Here is a 21354-nt window from a genome sequence, read left to right on the forward strand (position 1 = left end):
TGTTGAAAAGCATACAAACTCACCTGATCCATTGTGGAAGATATTGTTTCTTCAGAGTTTATTCACATGACAAAGAAGTAAGTAGGCTACATTTACTTTGTTAGTCACAGCCTTTAGATAAAGATTAGGGGGTTTCTGGGAAATAATTCCTTGATCTCAAGTCTGATGCGCTCAAATAGCAGAGCAATCAAACGTTGATTTAGATATAAAAACTTGACTAAAGTAGTGATAAATAAGCGTCTCATAAAGGCTAATCTTACTTCAGAAAGATCCTGGATAAGATTTTACCGGATCTATAAGTCAAGAACACATTCAACAACAGCCCTTTCACTAAGAATCCTGTTGTCTGCCATCGTCTACTTTTACCTGACACCCACTTGGAACACGAACGTCTCAAGAGTCCTGACGTTTTTATCAGGTGAAGATAAAGCATGAGAAGTGCTTGACCTTGTATGTAATTATGAGATGTATCCTTTATTCCAGTTTTACGAGTCGATTCATAATTTTTTAATAACAATAATTATATTTTGTAGAGCACATTTCCCACACTCAATGCACTTATATTAAAACAGATATATATTTTTTAAGTATACTAAACAATTAAGGTGATAAGCTGACATTGTTGAGAAGATAATGGGTTGAATTTATTGATCAATTGAATACATGAATACATACCTACTATTGTTAAAACATTCTACATTATAACAAATTCATTGATAATGGGAGTACATGAAAGATACAACCCCCTCCCTCCCCACTCACTCACCCAAATAACACCCACTCCACACACACACAGTTCACTATGACATGGTCTATGACATTGAAACAGGTCAGTATGATGTTGATGAGCCCATACAGCCGGTTTCCGAGACAACGCTTAATACTAGTTCAGGGCAGGCCAGCCCCAGAAGAGACCCTTCTTATCAACTGTAAGCCAGAATGTCCTCTGTGTCATCTTCTCTGTGTTATTCTCCAACCCCATTGTCAGACCTCTGACAAGCAGAGGTTCTGTTGTCTTTACAGGTCTGTAGATATGATATCTGATTGGAGGTTAGCTTTACAAAAAGCTAAAAGAAACACTCTTTAATAAAGAGCATTGAGGAAGTGAATAAGTTTCCTTTAATGGTGAACAACTCAGATTTTGAATTCAAACAACTCTGACATTATAAAAGGTCTTACATTCATTGCCTCTCTCTTTTTTGGTTCCTGAACTGCTGTGGTGAGATACTCTCTCAATTTATTTCTCTCTCCCATGAGCTATGGGCCATGGTTTCTTTGTCTCCCTCTTTCTCTCTCTGACCATGCCTAGAATAATGTCTTGTAATACTAACTATAGTCTCTTGCATATTGCCATTTATCTTATGGAGTCAGATAACTAATTTCATGTTTTTTGTTGTTGTTGTGGTCTTATTACGAGTCGCATGTGAGGTATATATAATATATGCATATATGATAAATATTACCCCACTACACTAGCCCTAAACTAAAAAACAAGCTCAATGGACAATCTCTATTAAATTATTTTTTAAATTATAATCTGTGTCCGGGAAACTGCCCCATAGTGTCCACAGTGTTGAGCAGTGTTTTTCAAACCTCTCCTTGGATACCCCCAGACGTTTCACAACTTTGTTGTATTCCTGAACGAGCTCACCTGATTCACCTAGTCAAGGGCTTTAGGATTAGTTGACTAGTTGAATCAGATGTACTAGTTCTGGAATAGATCAAATACACGAAACGTCCCTGAGGAGAGGTTTGACAACCACTGGTGCAGAAAACAGGTCAATAAGGGGGTTTAGTAGTAGAAGGTGCTGTGTGTAGCGGGTAGCCAGTGTTCACATAGAACACTGGTGATGTGGTTTCAGAACTTGGTGTGGCTGAGGAGTCCGGCAGCTGAGTTTTGGACCATTTAGAACTTACAGAAGGTACCGGAACAGACGCCGGAGAGGAGAGGGTTGGAAGAGGACACATTCCTCCTCTGGCGTGGGCTTTCTGGTGACTTTTTAGGTGCCCTGATTGAGCGAAGCTCTTCTCGCATAGATTACATCCGTAGGGCTTCTCTCCCGTGTGTGTTCGTTGATGATTGGCCAGGGTGGCTGATTGAGTGAATCTTTCGCTACACTGATCGCAGCCATACGGTTTGGCTCCTGTGTGTGTGCGCTGGTGGCTCGTCAGCTGCCCAGACTGAACAAAACTCTTCCCGCACAGATCACAGCTGTAGGGTTTCTCTCCGGTGTGTGTTTTGCGGTGGCTCGCCAGGGCTCCGGCCCGCGTGAAGCTCTTGCCACATTCATCACAGAGGTGAGGCTTCTCTCCAGTGTGAGTCCTCTGGTGGCGTCTCAGGTGGCTAGAGGTAATGAACCTCTTCTCACACTGATCGCAGGCGTAGGGCTTCTCTCCTGTGTGTGTCCTCTGGTGGATCGTCAGAGATCCCGACTGAGCGAACCTCTCCCCACACTGATCACAGCTGTAAGGCTTCTCCCCAGTATGGGTTCTCTGATGATTTGACAGGGTGCCAGATTCAGAGAAACACTTGCCACACTGCTCGCAGCAGTAAGGCTTCTCACCGGTGTGGGATCTTTGATGGGAGTTTAAGTGGGCCCAGTTAATGAAGCTCTTTCCACATTCGCAGATGAAAGGTTTCTCTCCGCTGTGGGTTTTCTGGTGGAGTCTCAGGGCGCTCGAGTGGGAGAAATTCTTCCCGCAGTCTGAGCAGTGGTAGGGCTTCTCTCCAGTGTGGACTCTCTGGTGGGATTTCAAGTGTGCCGACGTGACGAAACGTTTCGGACACTCCAAACAAGAGAATGGCAGCTCGCCGGTGTGCCTTCGCATGCGGTGTAGCTTCAGGGCGTTCGATTGGCCAAACCTCTTCCCACAGTCGGAACAGCGGTAGGGCTTTTCACCGGTGTGCGTTCGCATGTGTGATATCAGATAAGATGAGCAGTAGAAACTGTTCTCGCACTGCGTACAGTGGTAAGGCTTCTCTCCGGTGTGCGTGTGCTGGTGGACAGTCAAATGACTTTTGTGACTGAAGCTTTTGCCACAGTCTGAGCAGCAGTGGGGTTTCTTCACTGTGCGTTTCGGCTGGCGTTTTTTAACATTCTTCTCTGCTGCCTCAATCAAATCTTCTTCTTCCTCCTCCTCCTCTTCTCCTCCTTTCACCGTTCCACTCAGCCCCGGTGTTTTTCTGCTTTCGAGTCCAAGTGAAGCACTACCCGGGGACTCTGGGAAGGGGGACAGGCGAGGGTTGTTCTGGTAACTATAAAGATTCCCTCCATCCTCTTTACGTTCTGCATCGCAGCTTCCTTGTGCGCCGTCGTCCACATGCGCTGACGCTGGTTGTCTGGAGGCCACACCCCCGGCATCCTGTATCTTTTTGATGTCCTCTTTCAGTTGGAGTAACCATGACATTCCCCGATCCTCAGATTTCATTAAATCCTCATTTTCCCATGTTTCCTCCATGATTTTACGCCGTAGTGCTCTTTGATTCTTTCCTTTCATTTCGGATCCATCCTTGCCACCTATTCCACTGCGTTCACAAAGGGAGCGTAAATTGTCCTCTGTTAAAGTCCATAAACTCTCTTCGATTTCATCCATCAATGTTTCTCTTTCACGATTCATATTGTCCTGCTCACGCGGTATCAGAAACGATGAAGTTGTTGAACAGCTGAAATTCGTTCGGTGCTCTCTAGTAAGCTACTCCAAGGTCTTTCACTCGTTGTCCTCTGTTCCTGAAGAATAAAATAATTTGATACTCCTTTAATTACCATTAAATAAATACTTTGTCAAGGGCTCAACTGCAGGTGATTGTTAGACAAGATACCCCTTAGACGTGTGTTGATCTGATCTTAAAGCTAAGCAATATAGCCTAGTAGCTCTACTACTGTACTCTATCTCGCCCTTCGAAAGGCCAGGCTGGTGGAATTATTGCTGTATTGCAAACAGACTCCTATCCAATCCTCTCAGTTCTAGCTACATAGCTAAGTGCATAAGGAGCTATGGGTTCATTCGGGATTCAATGTAGGGTTCGAGCTAGATATCCGTTATAAACGTTGGTAGCTATAGCTACCCGGACCCATTGTCGGTAGTTAAAACTAGCTGGCTAACGTTAGCTGGATAGCTAGCCAGCCTAGCTAGCAAATATCTCTACGACTATATTGTGTGGCATTAAAATATTATCACCTTATTTTCGCTTATTGGTTCTTCTGTGCGTCCAAATAAAGTTGTCTTGTTGCTCAAGTTTTTGCGTTTTACATTGTATATTGAGAGAAAAATACAGTTGCAGTCTTGATGAATCGACGATAAGGCAACAACTTCCTGTTTGTCTGCGCTCTCAGGCCAGAACAATCGAATGTCGACGTAGATCTCCAGTCCAAACATCCGCTATAGAAGTCGAGGTGAGTAACAGCTAGCTGGCTAGTTAACTCATTTTGTTTTAACGGGCAATTAAATGTACGCAGCTATATTGAAAAGGTGCTCACCCAAGCTAGCACTATATACCAGAACGCTAGGTGGCTAATGCTACGAAAAGGACGGGTCAGTTTCGGCGAGAGCTAGCTCAGTTAGCTAATATTGTGTAGCATCACCACTATAAATCTTGTTTAGCGTCTTTTCTCTCCTTGTGTCTATGATAATACAATCACATGTAAACTAGAATGTGACGGTCAAAAACCTGTATTTATAACACTGTGAATCTTTGAGACTAGCCGATCTACGCCTCCTGTTTAATGAGGCGAGGTCCTCTGGTAAATAACTAGCACTAAGCAATTGCACAACAGGTTCTCATCAGGGGTGGATCATGAGAAGTCAAAGATATGCTGCAAAAACTATTTATTTTCGTTTTTTGTTCATTCTCAAATGCACAATAATCACCCCCAGCTTACAGTTGGCTCATTCATCTCCTCTGCCCTATAACTATTCCCCGGGTTGTTGCTGTAAATGAGAATGTGTTCTCAGTCAACTTACCAGGTAAAATAAAAATAAATCAATTTTTTGTAGTATGCCTATAAGACAATGACCAAGGTTAGAGACAGTTGCTGACAATTTGCTTTAATCAACAAACAAGACATCCTAATGTGATTTGTCACCGGTCTCTAACAGTGAAATGCTTACTTACGGGGTCCTATAAAAATAATGACAAGGAATAAATACAGTGAATAACATTAACATGGCTATATACAGGAAGTACCAGTACCACGTCGATGTGCAGGGATACCATGTAAATTATGTACATATCGGTAAGGGGGTAAAATGACTAGGCATCAAGATACATAAGACTGAGCTGCTTATGTGGTGTGTGTAACAGTATAGCTTCCGTCCCTCTCCTCACCCCAAACTGGGCTTGATCCAGGGACCCTCTGCACACATCAACAACTGGCACCCCACGAAGCATCGTTACCCATCGCGCCAAAAAAGCCTCGGCCCTTGCAACGCAAGGGGAACAACCACTTCAGGTCTCAGAGCGAGTGACGTCACCGATTGAAACGCTATTAGCGCGCACCACCGCTAACGAGCTAGCCATTTCACATCGGTTACATGTGTATAGTCAGTAAAAGGGCGTTAGTAGTTAAAAAAAAAAACACAGTCAATGCAAGTAGTCCTTATTAGCAGCCTTGACAGTGTCCAGGGCGTGTCCACAGAAGACCGGTTCTAGGTGGAATAAAAGCATTGCTATAAAACAACTGAATGCATGCCATCACCACTCCCATCCTTCCAGGGCACACCAGCAAGGGGATCCCCTGACTGAACTGTAGGCCAAACATTTATACCTGATGCCACACCCTTAATTAACAATAAGGCACACCTGTGCTCATGAGGCTGTGGTTTAAGAGTGTTTTCCCAAACTGGGTCCTGGGGCCCCCCGGGTGCAGGTTTTGGTTTTGCCCTAGCACAAATACTTGAATCAGCTGTGTAGTGCCAGGGGAAAAAAATCTAAACGTGCCCCCATGGGGGGCCCCAGGACCCAGTTGGGAAAGCCTGTGTTAAATAACCTCACATCATTGTGTGTACGTGTCATTGAATCCACAGATAATCATGGATCTACACTAGAATACACAATTACAAGCCCAAAAGCAGAGCAGGATTCAGAAATGGACTTTGTCGAGAATCCCGGGTCTGAGTCAGAATCAGACTACCTTCCTAGTCCCACTGCCTCAGAACCTGAACCCAGTGTGACTGTGAAGGAAGAGGAAGAGGAGGGAGATAGTGACATGGCTGACCCAGGTGAGTCCATGTTGCGTGAAGTTGGCCCTAGACGCTGATCTTGGGTCAGTTTTGCATTTCTCCCACCAATGAGAGAGGCTTGGGGGAGATTAGGCTAATCCTAGATCTGTACCTATGGGAGAGAGAGGTTAGTAGTGTAAAAAATATAAAGCAGTGAACAAAATGATTATGAATGGAATACTATGAAAAAAAGAGTTGGATCCGGGACTGATCAAAGATAACAGTAGAGGCACCTAGAGGTAAACCTAACCACTTGGCCTCCCGAGTGGCGCAGCGATCTAAGGCACTGCATCTCAGTGCTAGAGGCGTCACTACAGACACCCTGGTTTGAATCCAGGCTGTATCACAACCAGCCGTGATTTGGAGTCCCATTGGGCGGCACACAATTGGCCCAGCTTCGTCTGGGTTTGGCCGGTGTAGGCCGTCATTGTAAATAAGAATTTGTTCATAACTGACTTGCCTAGTTAAATAAAGGTTAAATAAATAAATAATCAGCGCATTATGTTGACTTAGGGAGAATCCCAACTAGAGGTAGGCCTAACCAGATTGTTATATTGCCTTAGGGAGAATCCCACCTAGAGGTAGGCCTAACCAGAGCATTATGTTGACTTAGGGAGAATCTCAATTGCATTTCCTTGATTCCTCACATCCTCTCTCCTTCTGAAAAATTATCGGATGTAAAGGTCAGAGGGGAGGGACCTCTGACCTCATCCAATGAGTTTTGAGAAAGAAGCAAGGAGGACACAAGGAATCAAGCAAATTAAACTGAGATTCTCCCTTACTTATTCCCTTCAGTTCCTATTGGAACATAGGGCCCCAACGGTGCATCTCCAGCATTACAGTATTAGCTGGCAATTAATTATATTGGTTTGGTTATTTCAGACCACCTCCCAGGTCTCACCGTGGCAGAAAGACCCAGATTTAATATGATTATCAAAGAAGAGGAGGAGGAAGATGATGAAGCAGAAGCGGAGGAAGATGAAATGGTTTACCCAGGTAAGTCCAGAGGCCTGTTCAGAGGATGTAAGTTCAGATCAGGTAGAAATCTATGGTGTCGAACAGAAATGATTGCCTGTCAGATCGAATAAGCAGGGGTATTCAACTTTTACCCTACGAGGTCCGGAGCCTGCTGGTCTTCTGTTCTACCGGATAATTCAGCAGCCCTGGTTAGAGGGGGAGAATGAAAACAAGCAGTGGAACTGGCTTCGAGATCCAGAGTTGACCTTGAGAGGGAATAGGGAATCACGTCAGCTCCTTTCATTCCATTTCTATCTGCAACGTTCAGATTGTTTTATGTCACTGAATCCACCCGTTGTAGGTGGGCCTGTGGGGTGTCGGGAGAAAGTTAGTGTCATAATAATGTTCATATCACAACAACATCATGATCTGCCTGATACAGTGTGATTTGTGACGAAGGAAGGAAGGGTTGCTAGGATAAGCAATACTAGGTTTCTATAGATAGGTGCTCTTTGGTAGAGCGGTTAGATAGGCGCTCGTTGGTAGAGCAGTTAGATAGGCGCTCTTTGGTAGAGCAGTTAGATAGGCGCTCTTTGGTAGAGCAGTTAGATAGGCGCTTTTTGGTAGAGCGGTTAATTTGTCATCAAAGAAACAAGAAGGACCAAGGCACTCTTTATATCATTAAAATGCATTTATTGTTACGGCATGTTCAATAGAACAAAGATTTAAAACCTTGGCGTGTTTCGGCAGCATGGCCATCGTCAGGGAGTCCAAAGATACGATGACAGCACAGGAGGTTGGTGCCACCTTAATTGGGGAGGATGGGCTCATGGTAATTGCTGGAGCAGAATCAGTGGAATGGTATCAAATACATCAAACACATGGTTTCTATGTGTTTGATGCCATTCCATTGGCTCCGTTCCAGCCATTATTATGAGCCGTCCTCCCCTCAGCAGCCTCCACTGAATGACAGTGTGATTCGTCAGTTGGATTTTCCCATATTTTCCATGCGATGTTCGTTGAAATACAAACAGCAAGGTGCTGTCTGCAATTAAAAAAAACTGGTGGATTTTATTGAAATGGATAACACGATTAAAGACAAACGCACAGCTGTACAAATAGCTGTTAATGATGATGGCATATTCAATGAACTGATGAAAACTAACCAAGCGCTCCAGGACAAGTTGTCTACAGAAATAAAGGAACTTAAAATCAAGAAATTCAACCAAGACAAAAAAGACAAGGCCGAGGATAAAGTCTACTTCTGGAGAAACCCTGACAGAGGAGGTCCTGCTCCTCCTCTCCATGACAGACGCAGGAGGGATGACGCTTACTTCCATCCACCGCCGTCTGACCAACACTCTACAACCAGCGCCTCATCGGCTTCCAGTGGCAGGTTTTATTCAACGAGAGACTGTGCCGACGGAAGGGTGGAAGTGGCCGTGGACACGCGCATCGACGAGATGCCGCACCCGACGGGGTAAGAAGAAACGACGAGACAGAGGAGACCGTTCACACGGTCCCAGAACCCACGGGACTGAGTGTCTTTCATTTATCAAGCAAGATATTGAGCCCTGCCCATGTCTCTTTGCTTAATAAAGGGTTATCTTTTGTGCCTACAACCCAGTGCAACGATTTTGATGTTACGGTAGACATGTTTAAGTTTTTAGAAACATCCTTTTAAGGGAATACTTTAGCTCCCCTAATCCTGGCATTTCTATTGAACCAGTAGGTTACTCACCTGCACATACTCCGACTCCTTTTAGAAGCAAGAGTTATTTTGTACCTCCAGCCAATCACAGTCACTCTATTGAAACGTATTGCAGACTTGTTGAAAAGATGTTGCTCATCTCCTTAACAAACAGGAGTCCACATCTTTCCATCATTTACCTCAGGATGAAAAACAAGTTTGCTTGATTTACAATTCGATACGTCAGTCCTTATTCGTCCTGCTGATAAGGGTGGGTCGGTTGTACAATCCGATACGTCAGTCCTTATTCGTCCTGCTGATAAGGGTGGGTCGGTTGTACAATCCGATACGTCAGTCCTTATTCGTCCTGCTGATAAGGGTGGGTCGGTTGTACAATCCGATACGTCAGTCCTTATTCGTCCTGCTGATAAGGGTGGGTCGGTTGTACAATCCGATACGTCAGTCCTTATTCGTCCTGTTGATAAGGGTGGGTCGGTTGTACTCATGGATAGGACAGCTTATGTAAATGAGTGTCATGGACAACTACTTGACAACAGCTTTTACAAGAAACTCAGAAGTGATCCCACTTCCCAATTTCAGAATACTATCTTTACTGTCCTAGATGGGTATTTAAGTTCTGGTCAGATGGTCACAACTTTTTGGCTATTCAACACCCCAAAATTGTTACTTTCTATACTTTGCCGAAAGCTCCCCTCCTTTGTAAAGGACACCAGCAGTATGGTCTCAGAACAGCTCCCCTCCTTTGTAAAGGACACCAGCAGTATGATCTCAGAACAGCTCCCCTCCTTTGTAAAGGACAACAGCAGTATGATCTCAGAACAGCTCCCCTCCTTTGTAAAGGACACCAGCAGAATGATCTCTATCATTGAATCTCTTGATCCTCTCCCTGAGAATACTTTGTTAGTTACTTTTGATGTTGAGTCATTATACACACATATTCCACACGAGGGCGGCATTGAAGCTATGGAACATTTTCTTCTGCAACATGACCCGAATGAACTAACTTCCAGTGCCTGCATTATAACATTGGCTGAAATAGTACTCACACATAACTATTTCATGTTTCTAAATGACTTCTTTATTCAGACAAAGGGTACTGCTATGGGATCCCCCATGGCTCCTAACTATGCTAATTTGTATGTGGGTTACATGGAGAAACAGTCTATTTTTAATCCTCTCAAAAATGTTTTCTTGCCTAACATCATTATTTGGAAACGGTATATTGATGATATTTTTGTTCTATGGGTGATGCAAAACAGTTCCAGGGGTTTTATGCTTTTCTTAACTCCTATTCTGAACATTTGAGATTTACTATGCAATCTGATACACGTCAAATCAGTTTTCTTGATCTTCTGTGAAGACAATGTTCTATACACTGATCTTTACAGGAAACCTACTGATCCTAACAGTTTGTTGAGGGCTGATAGATGTCACCCACTGATCTTTACAGGAAACCTACTGATCCTAACAGTTTGTTGCGGGCTGACAGTTGTCACCCACTTCCCTTGAAAAATAGTTTGCCCTACAGCCAATTCTGTCGAATCAAAAGAATTTGCATTAAACAATCAGATTGACAGAAATATGGCTGAGACGCAAAGAAAATTCAAGGAGAGGGGGTACAAAAATTATTAGATTAATATTGCCATTGAGAAAATTCAAAACAAAACGAGACATGACCTTTTAAGGTCAGTCTCGCAAAAAGACGCATTCTTGCGTTCTAACTACCCGATATTCAAAGTGCTCTGAACAAATTAAGGGAATCGTTCACAAACATTGGCACATTCTAAAATCCCATGATAGTCTCGGTAATGTGTTTTCGGACCTTCCCCTGGTCGTATTCTCACGGGGCAGAAATCTCAAGAGACCAATTGGTACACTCTGATTTACCACCCCAAGATATTCCAGAACAACGTCTCTTTGCGCCCCTACTGGATGCCATTACAAATGGCACTTATAAATGTAGATCCTTCAAACACTCACAAACAGGGAAATCGATCCCTATCAAAGGTGTTATTACATGCTCCACTAAGGCAGTTATTTATCTTATAACTTGTCCTTGTGGTAAAAATGATGTGGGTAAAACAAAGCGCAAATTAAAAGTACGTATCTCAGAGCATCGTAGCACCATTAGGTGCAAAAACTCGACTTACCCAGTTGCGGCCCACTTTTTGGAAGCAAACCACTCGATTTCGCCTCTGCGTTATATTGGCATCGAACATGTCACCCTCCCTAGGAGAGGGGGTGACCTTGATAATTTATTGTTAAAACGAGAGGCTGTCTGGATCTTTAATTTAAAGTCCCTTGGTCCCTTCGGCCTCAACGTAGACTTTGATCTGAAGCCATTCTTATGATTATTGTCAATTTGCCATTGTAATTGTTTGTAAGCTTGTGTAGTCTAAAATGAATCTAAGATCGTATGCTATCCATTTGTTTTCTGTATGCTGTTGTTTGTATGCCATTTTAATAGTTGAGAATTAACCAATGATATTAGGCCACACTTGGCCATGATTACAGACACCTGTGTGTCTTTTGACACTATAAAAATGAGTCATCCCGCAGTGTTTGTGATTATTTTTATTTATTTTTATTTATTTTATTTATTTAATCTTTATTTAACCAGGTAGGCAAGTTGAGAACAAGTTCTCATTTACAATTGCGACCTGGCCAAGATAAAGCAAAGCAGTTTGACACATACAACAACACAGTTACACATGGAATAAAACAAACATACAGTCAATAATATGGTAGAAAAATAAGTCTATATACAAAGTGAGCAAATGTGGTGAGATAAGGGAGGTAAAGGCAAAAAAGGCCATGGTGGCGAAGTAAATACAATATAGCAAGGAAAACACTGGAATAGTAGATTTGCAGTGGAAGAAAGTGCAAAGTAGAAATAGAAATAATGGGGTGCAAAGGAGCAAAATAAATAAATACAGTAGGGGAAGAGGTAGTTGTTTGGCCTAAATTATAGATGGGCTATGTACAGGTGCAGTAATCTGTGAGCTGCTCTGACAGCTGGTGCTTAAAGCTAGTGAGGGAGATAAGTGTTTCCAGTTTTAGAGATTTTTGTAGTTCGTTCCAGTCATTGGCAGCAGAGAACTGGAAGGAGAGGCGGCCGAAGGAGGAATTGGCTTTGACCAGAGAGATATACCTGCTGGAGCGCGTGCTACAGGTGGGTGCTGCTATGGTGACCAGCGAGCTGAGATAAGGGGGAACTTTACCTAGCAGGGTCTTGTAAATGACCTGGAGCCAGTGGGTTTGGCGACGAGTATGAAGCGAGGGCCAGCCAACAAGAGCGTACAGGTCGCAGTGGTGGGTAGTATATGGGGCTTTGGTGACAAAACGGATAGCACTGTGATAGACTGCTTGTTGAGTAGGGTATTGGAGGCTATTTTGTAAATGACATCGCCGAAGTCGAGGATTGGTAGGATGTTCAGTTTTACGAGGGTATGTTTGGCAGCATGAGTGAAAGATGCTTTGTTGCGAAATAGGAAGCCAATTCTAGATTTAATTTTGGATTGGAGATGTTTGATGTGAGTCTGGTAAGAGTTTACAGTCTAACCAGACACCTAGGTATTTGTAGTTGTCCACATATTCTAAGTCAGAACCGTCCAGAGTAGTGAGGCTGGACGGGCAGGCAGGTGCAGGCAGCGATCGGTTGAAGAGCATGCACTATACCCTGACAGCTTGGCTGTCGAAATGTTGGTAATTCAATTTTTGCATCTGAGCTCCTAGAGTGTGCGGCTGTCCTTTATTTTCATGATATAATATACTAGCCTAAACAATATAATACTGACAAAAGCACATACAATGCCTTCGGAAAGTATTCAGACCCCTTGACTTTTTCCAAATTTTGTTAGGTTACAGCCTTATTCTAAAATGTATTAAACTATTTTTTTCCCCTCATCAATCTACACACAATGCCCCATAATCACAAAGAAAAAACTGTTTAAAAATTTAAAAAATGTAAATAATGATATCATATTTACATAATTATTCAAACCCTTTACTCAGTACTTTGTTGAAGCACCTTTGGCAGCGATTTACAGCCTTAAGTCTTCTTGGGGATGACGCTACAAGCTTAGCACACCTGTATTTGGGGAGTTTCTCCCATTCTTCTCCCATTCTTCTTCCATTCAAGCTCTGTCAGGTTGGATGGGGAGCGTTGCTGCACAGCTATTTTCAGGTCTCTCCAGAGATGTTCGATCGGGTTCAAGTCTGGGCTCTGGTTGGGCCACTCAAGGACATTCAGAGACTTGTCCCGAAGCCACTCCTCCGTTGTCTTGGCTGTATGCTTAGGGTCGTTGTCCTGCTGGAAGGTGAAACTTCGCCCCAGTCTGAGGTCCTGAGCGCTCTGGAGCAGGTTTTCATTAAGGATCTCTCTGTACTTAGCGCTGTTCATCTTTGCCTCGATCCTGACTAGTCTCCCAGTCTCTGCCACTGAAAAACATCCCCATAGCATGATGCTGCCACCACCATGCTTCACCGTAGGGATGGTGCCAGGTTTCCTCCAGACGTGTTGCTTGGCATTCAGGCCAAAGAGTTCAATCTTGGTTTCATCAGACCATAGAATCTTGTTTCTCACGGTCTAAGAGTCTTTAGGTGCCTTTTGGCAAACTCCAAGAGAGCTGTCATGTGCCTTTTACTGAAGAGTGGCTTCCGTCTGGCCACTCTACTATAAAGGCCGGATTGGTGGAGTGCTGCAGAGATGGTTGTCCTTCTGGAAGGTTCTCCCATCTCCACAGAGGAACTATAGACCTCTGTCAGAGTGGCCCTTCTCCCCTGATTGTTCAGTTTGGCCGGGTGGCCAGCTCTAGTTAGAGTCTTGGTGGTTCCAAACTTCTTCAATTTAAGAATGATTGAGGCTACTGTGTTCTTGGGGACCTTTATTTCTGCAGACATTTTTTGGTACCCTTCCCCAGATCTGTGCCTCGACACAGTCTCGGAACTCTACGGACAATTCCTTCGACCTCATGGCTTGGTTTTTGCTCTGACATGCACTGTCAACCGTGGGACATTATATAGACAGGTGTGTTCCTGTCCAAATCATGAAACAGGGCAAAAGCAGTATGAGAGGAGCACCCTTCTCAATCGAACAGTAATCTGTGCCACATGTTGTCATCAAGGCATCATGATGCATCGTTCAGAAACATACATCTCTTTTCCATGAAATGTGTTTGGATTTTCAAACTAGTTTTCATTGGGAAGGCAGACAAAGCCTTTTATCAAAGTAATCACTTTTGCATGTGAAAACTCGGAATCCTACTCAATACTCCACTTTCTTAAAACCTGTTGGGGCTAGGGGGCAGTATTTTCACGGCCGGATAAAAAACATACCCGATTTAAACTGGTTACTACTCTTGCCCAGAAACGAGAATATGCATATAATTAGTAGATTTGGATAGAAAACACTCTAAAGTTTCTAAAACGGTTTGAATGGTGTCTGTGAGTATAACAGAACTCATATGGCAGGCCAAAACCTGAGAAGATTCCATGCAGGAAGTGCCCTGTCTAACAATTTGTTGTCCTTCTGTTGCATCTCTATCGATATTACAGCATCTGTGCTGTAACGTGACACTTTCTAAGGCTCCAATTGGCTCTCTAAAGCCACCAGAAAGTGGAATGTGGTGTCTGCTGTCTCTGGGCAAAGTACAACAGCTCTGTTTGTGAGTGGTCAGCCTGGGGACAGTAAGACTGAGATGCGCGTTCACGAGACTTCTCCATTATTTTCTTTCAGTCTTTGAATGAATACAACGTTGTCCGGTTGGAATATTATCGCTATTTTACGAGAAAAATAGCATAAAAAGTTATTTTAAACAGCGTTTGACATGCTTCTAAGTACGGTAATGGAATATTTTGACATTTTTTGTCACGAAATGCGCTCGCGCGTTACCCTTCGGATAGTGACTTGAACGCACGAACAAAACGGAGGTATTTGGATATAACTATGGATTATTTGGAACCAAAACAACATTTGTTGTTGAAGTAGAAGTCCTGGGAGTGCATTCTGACAAAGAACAGCAAAGGTAATCCAATTTTTCTAATAGTAATTCTGAGTTTAGGTTGCCCCAAACTTGGTGGATGTCAAATTAGCTAGCCTGTGATGGCCGAGCTATGTACTCAGAATATTGCAAAATGTGCTTTCACCGAAAAGCTATTTTAAAATCTGGCATAGCGTTTGCATAAAGGAGTTCTGTATCTATAATTCTTAAAATAATTGTTATGTATTTTGTCAACGTTTATCATGAGTAATTTAGTAAATTCACCAGAAGTTTGCGGTGGGTATGCTAGTTCTGAACATCACATGCTAATGTAAAAAGCTGGTTTTTGATATAAATATGAACTTGATAGAACAAAAAATGCATGTATTGTCTAACATAATGTCCTAGGAGTGTCATCTGATGAAGATCATCAAAGGTTATTGCTGCATTTAGCTGTGGTTTTGGTTTTTGTGACATATATGCTTGCTTTGAAAATGGCTGTGTGATTATTTTTGGCAGTGTACTCACCTGACATAATCTAATGTTTTGCTTTCGCTGTAAAGCCTTTTTGAAATCGGACAATGTGGTTAGATTAACAAGAGTCTTGTCTTTAAAATGGTGTAAAATAGTCATATGTTTGAGAAATTGAAGTTATAGCATTTTTGAGGTATTTGTATTTCGCGCCACACGATTCCACTGGCTGTTGAATAGAGTGGGACGCTAACGTCCCACTGGCCCAGAGAGATTAATTATGTGAGAAATGGCAGTGGAAACGCCTTTATGCGCAAATATTTATATAATAACCATATCGTAGTAAACTTGGAGTCACGTGATGATATGGTGTGTGGTCCTCTCACTATGACTCAGGAAACCATGCAATTTATTAGGCTAGGTAAGTTATGAACAGGGTGGTGAAAGTGCACGGTGATGAGCTACAAATATTCTCTTATCCATAATAATTTTATCTTGTAGACTACCCTACTCACACAGTTTACCCGCAATGTATCTAGCTGTTGGCTAGAGCGCACATACCAATTCCAGACACATTTGCTATTTAACCCAACAGTTTTTGTTATTATCTACATTTTTCTCTCTTTAACAAGTGGATTATTTACAGTGTCCTCCACTAATATTGGCACTCTGGGTAAATATGAGCAAAAAGGGCTTTGAGAAACATTTATATATGTTAACAAATCGGATAAAAAACGTACCCGATTTAAACTGGTTACTACTCTTACCCAGAAACGAGAATATGCATATAATTAGTAGATTTGGATAGAAAATACTCTAACGTTTCTAAAACTGTTTGAATGGTGTCTGTGAGTATGACAGAACTCATATGGCAGTCAAAACCCTGAGACATATCCTAACAGGAAATGGAAATCTGATTTGTGGAATCACTTTCAAGCCTTTGTCTATGAAACACACTGTGAGTTAGGATTGAGCACTTCCTACGGCTTCCACTAGATGTCAACAGTCTTTACAAAGTGGTTTGAGTCTTCTCCTGTAAAAGCTGACCGAACGAGAGGCCTGTAAAGTTTGTCATAGGGGGAGGGCCATTACTACTATGACGCACATGCCCGTGGGTACTCTTTCGTTCCGAAACGTTTTGTAAGACAATGCAATCGTCCGCCTTGAATATTATTGAAGTTCTGATTGAAAAAGGCCCTAAAGATTTATGTTATACAACGTTTGACATGTTTGAACGAACGTAAACACATTTTTTTTGCACATTCGTGACGACAAGTCCCGCGCGCTTCGTACATTTTGAGTAGCCTTCGGAACGCGCCAACAAGAAGGAGCTATTTGGACATAAATTATGAACTTCTTCGAACAGAACAACATTTGTTGTGGACCTGGGATTCCTGGAAGTGCCTTCTGATGAAGATAATCAAAGGTAAGGGAATATTTACAATAGTATATTTGATTTTAGATGGTTCCAAGATGGCGCTAGTCTGTATCGCCTAGCCTATTTTTCTGAGCATAGTACCTCGTTTATTGCAAAGTGTGATTTTCCCAGTAAAGTTATTTTGAAATCTGGCAATGCGGTTGCATTCACGAGATGTTAATCTATAATTCTTTGAATGACAATATTATATTTTACCAATGTTTTCAAATAGTAAATTGTAGCGCAGATTCACCGGCAGTTTGAGGCTAAATATTTTCTGAACATCACCGCCATTGTAAAATGCTGTTTTTGGATATAAATATGAACTTGATAGAACAAAAAATGCATGTATTGTCTAACATAATGTCCTAGGAGTGTCATCTGATGAAGATTGTCAAAGGTTAGTGCATAATTTTAGCTGGTTTTCTGCTTTTGGTGACGCCTGTCTTTGCATTGAAAATAGCTGTGTGCAATGTTTTGTCAATGTACTGTCCTAACAAAATCTAACTTTATGCTTTTGCCGTAAAGCCTCTTTGAAATCGGACTACGTGGTTGGATTAAGGAGATGTTTATCTTTCAAATGGTGTAAAACAGTTGATTGTTTGAGAAATTGAAATGATTAGATTTTTGCTATCTTGTCAAGCAATCCCGTTACCGGGATGAGAACAGGAAGGGGTCCCATAGAGGTTAATGACTTGGAGAAGATCTGCAAAGAGGAGTGGGACAAAATCCCTCCTGAGATGTGTGCAAACCTGGTGGCCAACTACAAGAAACGTCTGACCTCTGTGATTGCCAACAAGGGTTTTGCCACCAAGTACTAAGTCATGTTTTGCGGAGGGGGTCAAATACTTATTTCCCTCATTAAAATGCAAATCATTTTATAACATTTTTGACATGCGTTTCTCTGGATTTTTTGTTGTTGTTATTCTGTCTCTCACTGTTCAAATAAACCTACCATTAAAATTATAGACTGATCATTTCTTTGTCAGTGTGCAAACGTAGAAAATCAGCAGGGGATCAAATACTTTTTTCCCTCACTGTACATAACCACAAGTTGTTTGGGAGAGTTGCCATAAAAAAGCCTTTGCTGTCATCAAACAAACTCAAGTGCCTACAATTTGCCAAAAGTTACTGGAACTTTCAGTGGGACTGAGTTCTATGGTCAGATGAGACCAAAATAGAGCTTTCTGGAAACAAACACCAGAGGTGGGTTTGGCGTAGACAGAAAGATATCCATGCAGAAAAGTACTTCATCCCATTGTGAAGTATGGTGGTGGATCTTTGATGTTGTGGGGCTGGTTTTCTTCCAAAGGCATTGGACCACTTGTTAGGATACATATTATCATGGACTCCATCAAGTACCAGCAGATATTAAATCAAAACCTGACTGCCTCTGCTAGGAAACTTAAACTGGGCCGTGGTTGGATCTTCCAACAGGACAATGATCCAAAGCACAACTCAAAATCAACACAAATTGTTCACTGACCACAGAATCAAGGTTTTACCATGGCCATACCAGTCTCCTGACCTAAACCCCATAGAAAACCTGTAGGATGAGCTGAAGAGGAGTCCACCAGCGTGGACCTCAAATCTGAAGGATCTGGAGAGATTCTATATGGAGGAATGGTCTCAGATCACTTGCCATGTGTTCTCCAACCTCATTACACATTATAGGAGAAGACTCAGAGCCGTTATCTTGGCACAGGGAGGTTGCACAAATTATTGAATGAAATGGTGGCAATAATTGTGGCACACATATTTGAGAATATTTGTTTTATGATAAGAATTGTATTTTTTCTTTCAATTATTTTACTTTAAAGGTTAGATTTGTGAATATTTTGAATGAAAGACCAAGAGGATAAACAATTCCTTTTTTTTCACAGCCCGTTTTTCTCATATTTACCAAGGGTGCCAATATTAGTGGAGGGCACTGTATCTCTAGGCTTTCCTACTTGTATTTTTTTTAAACAATTATAGATCTAACATTGGAATATATCTACAACTTCAAAAAAAATAGATCAACTTACCACAAAATCATTTTTGTTTAAGTATCTCAAAGTTGTGATGACAGAGGACATTTTTTGTTGAGCAAGAGCAGTGGGAAAATAATTTGGTGATATCTTATGGTCTTAATGTGAATTACAGGGGGCGGGGCCAGTTACCCCAGGTGGCCAGTTGTCCCCTGGTACCCAAGGGTCTCAGCTCCATCTGGCTCTCATTTGGATCATAGGTGGGACCCAGCCCAATTCAACCCCTGGTCATTTTGGAAGTAAACCTCCCTTGCACTGCGCTGTTTTGTAACACTTTTTGCTTAGATGTTTCGTTGGGCTGGCCCTCATCTGCTCTGTAAACAAAGGATTCCCATAGTTTGAGTCCAGAGTCAGTTTTGTCAACAAGTTGTGGGCATGGAGATACCGGTTTGATGTTTTTGTTAAAAGAAGCCATGCTGTTGGCATTCTCTCTCTCTCTCTCCGCTTCTCAAAAGTGGCTTGCGCGGTGTTAGGTGACTCCCCATCACATGCGCAAGTAGCCTAGCTAGCTACTGAGGCCGTGAGAAGATTCTGACACATTACTACTCAACCCTCTCAATCAGTACACACATGAAACACATGGCAAAAATACCGAAAGGTCCAAAAATTCTAGTAACGAACCGTTTTTCATATAGTACAGACGTTTCTGTACACCGTACAACATTAACCCCCTCTAGGAACAATAAAGTTATAATCTGTGCATAGCCGTGATTGAGTGGCAAAACTCCCGGGACCTCGCATGTATGACTCCCCACTCGAGACCAGGGTTTAATCCCCTTTCACTGTTCTCCCCACTGGAGACCAGGGTTTAATCCCCTTTCACTGGTCTCCCCTCTGGATAGCAGGGTTTAATCCTCCTTCAGTGTTCTCCCCACTGGATAGCAGGGTTTAATCCCCTTTCACTGTTCTCCCCCCTGGAGACCAGGGTTTAATCCCCTTTCTAAATTCTCCCCACTGGAGACCAGGGTTTAATCCCCTTTCTAAATTCTCCCCAATGGAGACCAGGGTTTAATCCCCTCTCCCTGTTCTCCCCAATGGAGACCAGGGTTTAATCCCCACCCGCGACAATCCTTTCTCAGTGTTCTCCCCAGGTGCTTGTCTGTCTCCTCTTGCTGAACGGTCTTCAATAAAAGGTCTTCAATAAAAATGAAGTATTTATCTATTTCTCTGTCTTATTCAATCTGTATAGGAGAGAGGATAAAGTCGGACCCAGACTATCTTCCAAAAGTGACCGTGGCAACAGGGAAACCACAACACCAGAAGAAGAAGGCCGCAAAGAAGCTTCATCCATGTCCTGACTGTGGGAAGACATTTGACAGACCATCACACCTAGAGAGACATGAGAATACCCACACCAGAATCAAGAAGCTGGCGCCCGACTACACTTGTTCTTACTGTGGCAAGATCTTTGCTAAACCGTCAAAGCTGGCTCGGCACGAGCGAGGACACACCGGAGAGAAACCCTACTCTTGCTGCAAGTGCGGGAAGTGCTTCGCCGAGCCGGGACACCGGAAGAGCCACGAGCTGACGCACAATGAAGAGAGACCGTACACCTGCGACGACTGCGGGATAGGCTTCTTCAACCAGTCCAAGCTGCAACGGCACCAACGCACACACACAGGTGAGAAACCGTACTGCTGCACCGAATGTGGGAAGACCTTTGCTCGATCAGGAGGCCTAAAGACTCACTGGCTAAGCCACACGGGAGAGAGACCATACCTCTGCTCCGATTGTGGGAAAAGCTTCTTCAGCTCTGGGGACCTGAAAGTCCACCACTTGACCCATACCGGAGAGAAACCACACTGCTGCTCCGTGTGCGGGAAGGGTTTCGCGCAGAGGGGGAACATGAGGGCTCATGAACGGTCTCACTCGGGGGAAAGGCCTTACAGCTGTGCTGACTGCGGGGCAAACTTCGCCCATTCTAACTATTTAAAGATACACCGGCGGATTCACACGGGAGAGAGACCCTTCCCTTGCCCCGTCTGCGGCAAGAGGTTTATTCTATCCGGGCACCTCGGAAGACACCAGAAAACACACATACCAAAAAACAACTCTTAGGATAACACACATATCCAAACACACACGGACACACTCATGAGCTTACTGAAGTATATTTTATTTGCATATAGTCATGAACTACAATGAAACGGCTGAAGAACAAAAAATAAAAGACATGGTAAAAGTCCTGAGAGAGTGAGGGTAAGGGAAGCTCTCCCGTGAAGCTCCGCCCTCAACACTCCTCTTTCCATACTTTGTCCCAAATGACACCCTGTTCCCTATATGGTGCACTACCGGGTCAAAGGTCAAACCTACATAGAGCAGAGGGTGCCCATTGGCCTGTTCCACTGTTTTAATCAAAACATTGTATAGAATTTATTTGGCAGGTTGTTGTGTGTGCGTGCGTGCGTGCGTGTGTGTGTGTGTGTAATATATATATATATATTTTATATATATATATATATATATATATATATATATATGTATGTGTTGTGTGTCTTTGTCCTGAACTTTTTGGGTGGTTTTCATAATGTGAGAGCTCTGGTGAGTAAGGTATCTAATGTAGTTAGT

General features: G+C 42.9%; 2 protein-coding genes across 2 annotated transcripts; one reads left to right on the forward strand and one right to left on the reverse strand.

Moving 5' to 3' along the window:
- Positions 1-455: 455 nt before the first annotated feature.
- On the reverse strand, positions 456-4392 carry LOC115147700 (zinc finger protein 883). Its single transcript, XM_029690000.1, has 2 exons — positions 4180-4392; positions 456-3728 (listed from the first exon to the last, which is right to left on the reverse strand). The coding sequence occupies exon 2, from the start codon at positions 3616-3618 to the stop codon at positions 1780-1782; it is 1839 nt and encodes a 612-aa protein (XP_029545860.1). The 5' UTR covers positions 3619-3728; positions 4180-4392; the 3' UTR covers positions 456-1779.
- LOC115147705 (zinc finger protein 239) lies at positions 4336-20951 on the forward strand. Its single transcript, XM_029690010.1, has 4 exons — positions 4336-4394; positions 6025-6219; positions 7102-7215; positions 19976-20951. Exons 2-4 carry the CDS (start codon positions 6087-6089, stop codon positions 20842-20844), a joined length of 1116 nt encoding a protein of 371 aa, XP_029545870.1. The 5' UTR covers positions 4336-4394; positions 6025-6086; the 3' UTR covers positions 20845-20951.
- Positions 20952-21354: the final 403 nt, after the last annotated feature.

Source organism: Salmo trutta, chromosome 14, assembly GCF_901001165.1.
Source record: "Salmo trutta chromosome 14, fSalTru1.1, whole genome shotgun sequence".
Classification (NCBI taxonomy): Eukaryota; Metazoa; Chordata; class Actinopteri; order Salmoniformes; family Salmonidae; genus Salmo; species Salmo trutta.

Excerpts from the sequence above, each read along its gene's own strand:
- LOC115147700 (XM_029690000.1), bottom strand. The coding sequence starts at position 3,618 with ATGAATCGTGAAAGAGAAACATTGATGGATGAAATCGAAGAGAGTTTA.
- LOC115147705 (XM_029690010.1), top strand. The coding sequence starts at position 6,087 with ATGGACTTTGTCGAGAATCCCGGGTCTGAGTCAGAATCAGACTACCTT. Across the intron at positions 6,220-7,101 it reads TAGTGACATGGCTGACCCAG|ACCACCTCCCAGGTCTCACC; the intron begins GTGAGTCCATGT and ends TGGTTATTTCAG. Across the intron at positions 7,216-19,975 it reads AGATGAAATGGTTTACCCAG|GAGAGAGGATAAAGTCGGAC; the intron begins GTAAGTCCAGAG and ends CAATCTGTATAG.